General features: G+C 37.9%; 1 protein-coding gene across 11 annotated transcripts in view; it reads right to left on the reverse strand.

The window, feature by feature from the left end:
- Positions 1-8,764, reverse strand: part of GEMIN2 (gem nuclear organelle associated protein 2) — a 49,568-nt gene extending 40,804 nt beyond the window's left edge. For 6 of the 11 annotated variants that reach the window (XR_013960736.1, XR_013960737.1, XR_013960738.1 and 3 more), the window contains exons 1-5: positions 8,582-8,751; positions 8,136-8,220; positions 5,266-5,355; positions 4,943-5,002; positions 1,127-1,240 (exon numbers count right to left, since the gene is read on the reverse strand). Coding sequence is in view for 8 of the 11 variants with exons in the window: in XM_080671051.1 (XP_080527177.1) it covers positions 1,127-1,240; positions 4,943-5,002; positions 5,266-5,355; positions 8,136-8,220; positions 8,582-8,718 (486 nt within the window). In the remaining 3 variants the exon portion in view is untranslated. Of the gene's footprint in view, positions 1-1,126; positions 1,241-4,942; positions 5,003-5,265; positions 5,356-8,135; positions 8,221-8,423 lie in introns of all 11 variants that reach the window. The other 5 variants (XM_080671058.1, XM_080671053.1, XM_080671054.1 and 2 more) reach the window with 4 other exon arrangements.
- Positions 8,765-9,765: the final 1,001 nt, after the last annotated feature.

Below are 9,765 nucleotides of genomic sequence, written 5' to 3' on the forward strand. Positions count from 1 at the left end.
ATTACCTGAAAAAATAGCAGCTCAATATAGTTACAAGTTACATTTGTATTACAAGTGAGTTTGTGCATCTTCTCATATAAGAACAATTTGTATTTCCTTTCTGTGAGGTCTATTTGTATTATTGGACTATTGTTTGTTTTTAATTGGGTTCTGTCTTTTTAGTGATTTTTGGAGCTTTTACATTTGGGGATAAATTAGTTTTAAATAGGAAAAACACAATGTGGTACCATGTAGCACACAATAAATACCTATTCAACAGAACAGAACAACATAATATAGAGTTAGTGGTAATGCTAATGTATGCAGAGGGTTCCATAGAAACATCTGCAAACTTGAGGGCAGGTGAATCCTGAAGGACAAGAAGGAGTTGTCCACATAATTTATGACGCTTTATGAAATTTAAATGTACTCTCAGCATTCCATCTCCAGAATATGAAATTTACTAAGGATTTTTAAGAACATCCCTCATCATGTCCTATGTTTTCCTGTTTCCCTTCCACTTGTCACTCATTGTTTGACCCATGACTAACAATTTTTAAAAAAATCCTATCTAATTAAAACATTAATTATATAAAGCCAACCTCAAAATGTCACAGTACATTGTTTCAGAAACTGGGATACCAATTTTTAAATTAAAGAGGTAATACGCTAAGTCGGGGGTTGGCAAACATTTTCTGTAAATGGCCAAACTAAATATTTTAGGCTTTGCAGGCCACACACTGTCTTAGTCACATATTATTAGTTTGTTTTTTATAACCCTTAAAAAATATAAAAACCATTCTTAGCTCATGAGCTGTATAAAAAATAGGCTATGGACTGGACTTGGACTAGGCTGTAGCTTGCTGATGATGGCCCAAATGGCAAGGCACCGTGGTTGAGCGTCTAGGATGAACCAGGAGGTCATGGTTTAATTCCCGGATGGGGCACATGCCTAGGTTGCAGTTCTATCCCCAGGTTGCAGTTCTATTCCTGGTGTAGGGTGTGTGGGAGGCAGCCGATCAATGATCCTCTCTCATCATTGATGTTTCTCTGTCCCTTCCTCTCTGAAATCAATAAAAATATATATTAAAAAAAAGAGATGCACTAGAACTAGAATACTTTGTTGTTTTAACTACTTATCACCTACTTGTATATAATCTATTCCAGGACTTTCATTTTTAGCTGGTTCAACAGCCCCTTCAGAACATAACCTTTCACCCAGACAAAATTTTTTCCAGCCTTCTTCATCTTCAGATTTTGGCTAAAAGAAAAAAAAAAATAAATTTACTTATTTCTATGTATTGTTAAAATACAGAATTGTGAAAAAAGAAATGAAGATTCTTCCATAGTTCCATCACATCAACACAAAAATATGGTACCTGTTATGGATTAAATGATGTCCCTCCCCAAATTCAAATGTTGAAAACTTAATCCCTAGTACCTCAGGATGTGACTATATTTGGAGACAGGGCCTTTATTGAGGTGATTTAGGTAAATTGCAGAATGGGCCCAAATCCAATCTGACTGATGCCCTTGCAAGAAGAGGAAATTTGGACACACAGAGATGTGTGTGCACAGAGGAAAGACTATACGAACAATGAGAAGACAGCATATGCAAGCCAAAGAGAGAGGCCTTGAGAAAAACCAAACCTACTGACACTTTGATATTAGATTTCTAACCTAATGAGAAAGTAAATTACTAGTTGTTAAGCTATCTAGTTTGTGGTATTTGCTATGGGGGCCCAAACTACTACAGTGCCCAACTGGTCATACCATATGTGGGACATTTTTACTTTGGAACACACTTTAATGGACACTAACAAGCAAGAGAATGCTCAAAAAAGGATGATAAACATGGAAACTGGTGTGAAAAAGAATACACATTAAGAATGCTAACAAGAGCACTGGCCGGTGTGGCTCTGTTAGTTGCGCGTCATCCCATGCACAGAGAGGCGCCAGTTTGATTCCCTGTCAGGGTACATACCAGGATTTCAGATCGATCCCCAGTAGGGGGCATGCAGGAGACAGCCAACCAATGTTTCTTGATGTTTCTCTCTCTCATTGATGTTTCTCTCTCTCTCTCTCTCTCTCTCTCCTTCTCCTTTTCTCTCTCTCTAAAAAACAATAAAAACATATTTAGAAAGAAAAAAAAAAAGAATGCTAACAAGAACGAAGGAGGTTTTTTCCAGGGAAAGAGACATGATTATATGCCTCACATACTTGATGGACTGTCTAACCAAAGAAGAAATAGATATATTTTACATTGTCAGAAAAAAAAGGCAGGATCAGTGGGGAGCACTCAGCCAAATATAACTATCTTAATAAAACTATTTTTATTTGTATACATCACTTTTTACCTTACTTTGCAAAGGTGTAGTATTTCCCCCCGTGAGGATAGCTTTCATTAGATTCTCAGGATGAATATGAAACCCCTAAAAGGTTAAAACCTATTTGTTATCCACCTTTCTCCATTATTCTATTAGGTTAGAGATTATTTCTGCTGCAGGTTGCACTAAATACCCTGATTAAATACTAGAAGCCCAGTGCACGAAATTCATGCATGGGTACGGTCCAGTCCCTAGGCCTGGCCTGCAATCAGGGCCATCTTCCCCGGCTGCCGGCCCCATCCCCTGCCGCCACCCACCCCCGGTTCCCTGTTCACCATGGGGTGATCAGAGCCTGACAGCTACAGGGAGGGACCGAGAGGTTGGTTGTTCCCACCCACTTGCCAGACCCACCCCCCCACTGTGGGTCACCCCCGTATGTGGGGTGACTGGCAGGGCAGGGGCATTGGCTTGGTATCGCCCGCGTTTCCTGCTGCCCATCCCTGGTTCCCTGTTCGCCATCAGGTGATGGGAGCCTGCCAGCCAGGAAAAGGCACCAAAAAGTGGTCAATGACCTCATGGTGACTGGTTGTGTCTGGTTATTCTGCCATTAGGGTAAATTTGCATATTACCCTTTTATTATATAGGATAGTAGGTGCTTAATAAGTGATTGGATAAATCAATAAATAAATGTTTATATATATATACTAGAGGCCCAGTGCATGGATTTGTGCACCAGTGGGGTCCCTTGGCCTGGCCTGTGCCCTCTCTGACTTGCTTATTTCGCTTAGCATGATGCTTTTAACATCTATTTTGTCAGATATGAGTATTGCTACTCGAGCTTTTTTTTTTCTTTTCCATTTGCATGGAAAATTTTTTTCCATCCCTTCACTTTCATCAGAGTAATGATATTAAAAATGCTTAACAGTATGAAAAAAGACTATGAAAGAAGAACAGTCTGAGATAAAGAATGACATAACACAAATAAAGAATACATTGGAAGGAATACACAGCAGATTAGGGGAAGCTGAGAATCTTAAAGGCAGCAAGAGAAAACTGTTGCCCTAACCGGTTTGGCTCAGTGGATAGAGCGTCAGCCTGTGGACTCAAGGGTCCCAGGTTCGATTCCGGTCAAGGGCATGTACCTTGGTTGCGGGCACATCCCCACTAGGGGCTGTGCAGGAGGCAGCTGATTGATGTTTCTCTCTCATCGATGTTTCTAACTCTCTATCCCTCTCCCTTCCTCTCTGTAAAATATCAATAAAATATATATTTTAAAAAAAAAAGAAAAAACAGAAAACTGTTACCTACAAAGGAGTTCCCATAAGGCTGACACCTGATTTCTCACCAGAAACTCTACAGGCCAGAAGGGAATGGTATAAAGTACCCAAGGTAATGGAAAGTAAGGATCTGAGACCAAGATTACTATATCCAGCAAGGCTATTATTCAAAATAGATGGTCAAATAAAGAGCTTCCCCAACAAAAAAAAAGGCTAAAAAGGTGAGTACATCACCACCAAATCAGCATTACAAGAAATGCTAAAGGGATTGCTGTAAGGGATTGCTGAGAAGAAAACAGAGAGAGAATCAAAGCCATACAGAACTGAAATGTCTAAAATAAGTACCTCTCAATAATAACCCTAAATGTAAATGGATTAAATGCTCCAATCAAAAGGTGTAGGGTAGCTGAATGAATACAAAAACATGACCCAACCATATGCTGTCTACAAGAGACCCACCTCAAAACAAAAAACACACACAGGATAAAAGTGAAGAGATGGAAAAAAATTTTCCATGCAAATGGAAAAGAAAAAAAAAGCTGGAGTAGCAATACTCATATCTGACAAAATAGACGTTAAAAGCATCATGCTAAGTGAAATAAGCAAGTCGGAGAAAGATAAATATCATATGATCTCACTCATTTGAGGAATATAAACTGATGAACAAAAATAGAACTGGGGATATTCTAGAATATAATAGAAGTAATCCTATTATTTGCAGATTTTTAATATTTCCTACAACTTTTGTGATATTATACTATGTAAGTACAGTTTTGGTAATATTATTATACTTAAAATCCTTTTATTCTTGAAATATTAATTTTTATTGCATGTAATATTATTATATGTAAAATCATTTTTCTTGAATAACTGGTGTTTATTGCATGTAACATTATCATATTTAAAATCGTTTTTCTTGAAGATATTGTTTATTGCGTGTGACATTATTATATTTAAGATCATTTTTCTTAAAAGATTAAGGTTTATTGCATGTAACATTATTATATTTAAAATCGTTATTCTTGAAATAAAAAAAAATCAGAAAAAAAAATCAATGGAATTAATATCCTCGGGTAAGGATTATCAATAACAAAATAAACAACTTTGTGGAGGCCTAACAATTACCTATCCAAAATCTCCTAAAATGCTATGGATCAAAACGGATATAAAATAACAACTTGCCTTACTGATTTTATACTTTTAAGGCCACTAATATAATGGAATTGTTACTATTAAGGGTAGATTGGAAAAAAAGAAAGTAATATGGACAAAGTAAATGAATCTTTAAAGACTGGAAGTAGACATGGACTATTTTAAATAAGTACACACTGTGCAATGTAAACAGAGAAACTTACATACCATGGTCACATTACTATCCAACTGTTGTGATTTCCAGTGACTTCTATGTCTGTTCACACTCTATAGGAAGAAGAGTTAGACACTGAGCTTCAGAGAACGGATGACTGAAAAGAAATCAATTGTTGTACAACATTCTAATAATCCTAAAACTTGGAAAATATATTTCAAACTGTATTATGTCTAATGATTATAATAAATTGGTAATTGATTCATAAATATTCTTTACAGTTCACAAAAAAAAAATCTTACTTTTTGAACTTAAGTCTAAATGCAGAAATAAATCTGAGGGATTTAATTTGATTAAATAATTAAAGTACACTTACCTGTCGAATAGTTGAAAATTGTGCCACTTGTTGCTGTTGCCACTGAAGTGTGGGGGAATAGCCTTGAGGAGCAGGTTGGCATCCTGAAAGCTAGAGATCAGTTTGTAATTTTTAGAATCAACGTTAGTGTTGTAACTAGCATCTCAGGCCTCTGAGAAGTAAAATCAACATGAACACTGAATAATACAGTAAATGATTAAGACTATAAAAAAAGTACTTTTTGCTGATGCAAAAAAAGTAGGTAGGCATTTCACTTTACTATGTATGTCTGAGTTTAAAGTGTTAGGAGCCCTGGCCCATGTGGCTCAATTGGTTGAGTTTCATACCATGAAACAAAAGGTTGCTGGTTTGATTCCTGGTCAGGGCACATGCCCAATTTGTGGGTTCCATCCCTGGTTAGGGTGTATGCAACCGATCTGTGTTTCACTCTCTCCCTTTCTCTCCCTCTCTAAAATAAATAAAAACATTATTTTAAAAAATAAAATGTTAGGAAAAGATCCTTATTTAGTCACTTTAATAAAAACAATCTGGAATGTTTATAGTTGTAATATCTAAGAAATCTACATGATATGAGCACTAAAGATATAATCTAGTCCTACCTTTCTAGTATAGCAAAAGTCTGAAACAAAAAGATATGCCCCAAATAAACAATTTCAGTATAGGCAGAACATACTCAAATAATTTAAGACATTTGATCCTGAAAGGTCTACTTCTATTTCCTAAAACAATACATAATTCACAATTTATCACATATTGCCTTGAAATAAAACTTAGTGCAGTCCTAGCCAGTTTGGCTGTGGATAGAGTGTCGGCCTGTGGACAGAAGGGTCCTGGGTTCCATTCTGGTCAAGGGCACATGCCCAGGTTTCAGGCTAGATCCCCAGTAAGGGGCGTGCAGGATGCAGCCAATCAATGATTCTCTCTCATCATTGATATTTCTATCTCTCTCTCCCTCTCCCTTCCTCTCTGAAATCAATAGAAATATATTAAAAAAAACAAAACAAAACAAAACAAAAACTTAGCGCAGTTTTTAAAGCCAGGTATATAAGGCATTATGTTTCATCAACTAAAAAAATACTTATATGAAACACTGAGTGTCTGAATTAAAATGTGCTAATTACAAACATCAGATAAAGGAATTACTTAGAACATAAAAGGAAAAGGATTTATCACAATTTAAAACTGCTGCTCTGGTTAGGACCGGTTTGGCTCAGTGGATAAAATGTCGGCCTGCGGACTCAAGGGCCCCAGGTTTTTTTTTTGTTTTGTTTTGTTTTTTAAATATATTTTATTGATTTTTTTACAGAGAGGAAGGAAGGGTGATAGAGAGTCAGAAACATCGATGAGAGAGAAACATCGATCAGCTGCCTCTTGCACACCTCCCACTGGGGATGTGCCCGCAATCAAGTCACATGCCCTTGACCGGAATCGAACCTGGGACCCTTCAGTCCGCAGGCCGACGCTCTATCCACTGAGCCAAACCGGTTTTGGCAAGGGCCCCAGGTTTGATTCTGATCAAAGGCATGTACCTTAGTTGCGGGCACATCCCCAGTGGGGAGGGTGCAGGAAGCAGCTGATTGATGTTTCTAACTCTCTATCCCTCTCCCTTCCTCTATGTAAAAAATCAATAAAATAGCCCTAGTCAGTTTGGCTTAGTGGATAGAGTGTCGGCCTGTGGACTGAAGGGTCCCAGGTTCGATTCCGGTCAAGGGCATGTACCTTGGTTGCGGGCACATCTCCAGTAGGGGGTGTGCAGGAGGCAGCTGATCGATGTTTCTGACTCTCTATCCCTCTCCCTTCCTCTCTGTAAAAAATCAATAAAATTTATTTTTAAAAAAATCAATAAAATATATTAAAACACAACAAAACTGCTGCTCTCCTTTGACTTTAAATGAAATTCACATTCTCAAGAGAGACCTTCTGTGACTATCTAAAGTAGTTCTCCCTGTTATTTACTGGTTGTTATGTATGTTAATTTTCTTCACGCAGCAGTCACAATATATAATTATTTAATTTGTTCATTTATCATCTGTCTTCCTCAGAAGAGTGCAAACTCTATAAGGATAGGGGCCTTTTCTGTCTCATCCTGTTTATTCCCAGTGCTGGGCACAACCTAGCTGGTTAGTAAAATATGTGCTGGATAAATGAATGAAAATGTTCAGTGTACAAGTAGCTAAAAAAAGGTTAAGATATATGGGTTTCTTTTCTTAAAAACAAAAACACACCCAGTCAAAATCTGAACATAATTTGCAGCAACCTACACTAAAATTAAATAGTACGATAAAAATTATGAAGATAACTGGACAAGTTTACTTAAGAATAAAGGTTATGCCCTGCCTGTGTGGCTCAGTGGTTGAGTGTATGAACCAGGAGGTCACAGTTGATTCCCAGTCAGGGCAAATGCCTCAGTGCGGGCTTGATCCCCAGTAGGGACCATGCAGGAGGCAGTCCATCAATGATTCTCTCTCATTATTTTTTTTTTCTCTCTCTCTCTCATTATTGATGTTTCTACCTCTCTCTCCCTCTCCTTTCCTCTCTGAAATCAATAAAAATATATTTTAAAAAAATAAAAAGAATAAAGGTTAGCATAAAGGACCCATTTAAAGACTTCTTTAGGATTGGATCATGTCCCCTAAGTATGAAGAGCAAATCTCTACAAATGCCAGGGTTACTGAGAGCTTCTTGTGGCAGTAAATGACAATTGTCCTTTTGGAGGAAAAAATACAAGCAGATGTCTAACTTATCAGGGAGTAGTTGTCAAATACTACATATATCTTAACTGATAGATACTGTTGGATACCATAGGAAGAACCTTGGACTTTTACTTTGGGGGGGGGGTAAAAAATTCCCAGACGGGTAATAAAACTCACAGAAACATTCACACTTTGCTTCCTTTTCAACTTCTTTGGGTCAATTTGAGCTACCACAACGTCTGGACACTGAGCGGCTTCGATCCTACAAGTAAGTAATAAATGCAAGAAATGTGATTACATGTGCTTTGTTCATGTGTAATCAAACAAGCTATCAATTTCTACAGTTCATTATGAAATCAGAAAAAATAGTTCAGAACCACAATTGAGGTACTGATCAATCAATTTCTTAAATTATCTTTTCATGGGTATTCAAGTTTAATTATAAGTAAGTTCATAGAAACTCGCCCACGTAAAGTTGTAATCAAGTGATCTGGATCCGACCGGAGCTGAGACTGGACGGAACCAAGGCAGGGCTTCATCACACTGCTGGCTGGACGGGGCGTGCGGCTCCCGCCGGGGAACAGGAAGGACGCCCGCCCACCCGCACAGGCCAAATCACTCACTGGACCCGCCTCAAGTATTCCTGAGGCGTCCTCGGGGGTATGGAAGGGTCGAAACCTTCTGTCAAGTCGCAGGGCTCCACTGGCAACAGCCGGGGCATCAACTCTTCCACTGCAGATTCCGCGGGTACCCACGCCATGGTTTACAACCTAGCTAGTCCCACGTCTGGGTCACGGCGCAGGCGCACAAGTAGGCGCCTTTGGCGCGGAGTTGAGCCCGCGGCCGGCTTGCGGGGCGTGGTTGCACATGCGCAAACTTGCCTCCTGGTCTAAGGCTCCTTGGTGCAAGGAAGACTAAGAATTTAGTTCCTTGCAGTAGCGGTTCTGAAGTGCTTCTGCGTGTGCACTCTTATGCTCTCTGTACTCTCTCCTAAGGTTCGGGTAAAAACTGAGGATTAATAACTTTTATGCACCGCTAGTAGTGAGGGATCATAAATTTTTTTTTTAAATTAATGAGCAATATTACTGTAATTATCCTTTATTGACCTCTAAATTCTTAAACCCCTGCTAGACAGGTCACATACATCTCATTTAATTTTTACAGCCTTTTGAAGTAGATGGTATTATTCCGGTTTTGTAAGGGAGGAAATCGACCTAAAGAGGGTATAAGTACTACCAACTGTGACTTTCTACCAAAGGGGAAGAAAAGCCAATTCCAACCCAGATTTGTCTGAAGACAAATGGACAAAAATTTAATTTTCTTAGGAGTCTCTTGTGCTTGGCTACTTCAAAGATAATTTTATATTTATCTGAAGTGAATATTACTCCTAGAATAACCATTAGTTTTTTCTTTATTTTTTTTCCCAAAAATAACTCTTTTTAAATATACGTAGTGCAAAGGATAAAACTAATGCTAACAATCAGGAGTCACCATTATTAATCTTAGAGCCAATCTTGTGAGGTGAGTACTATTATCTCCATTTTACAAGTGAGCAAACAAGACAGAAATGATTTAGGTAACATTGGCTGGGTCACAAATTGCAAGAAAAAATGAAAGTATTAAATCTCAATTTTTCTAAACAAGCTATGTGTGAATACAATTGACTTTTATTTATAAGGTTTATATTTATGTTTGATGTGTTTGTTTTTTTTAAACAAAAAGCACTGCCTTTAGCAATTGATTTAGAAACCAGAATGTAACTTACTCAATTGAAGATCAAATGAGGACAGTCCTTAGGTTAAAAACT

The sequence above is a fragment of the Plecotus auritus genome, assembly GCF_963455305.1.
Source record: "Plecotus auritus genome assembly, chromosome: 1".
Lineage (NCBI taxonomy): Eukaryota > Metazoa > Chordata > Mammalia > Chiroptera > Vespertilionidae > Plecotus > Plecotus auritus.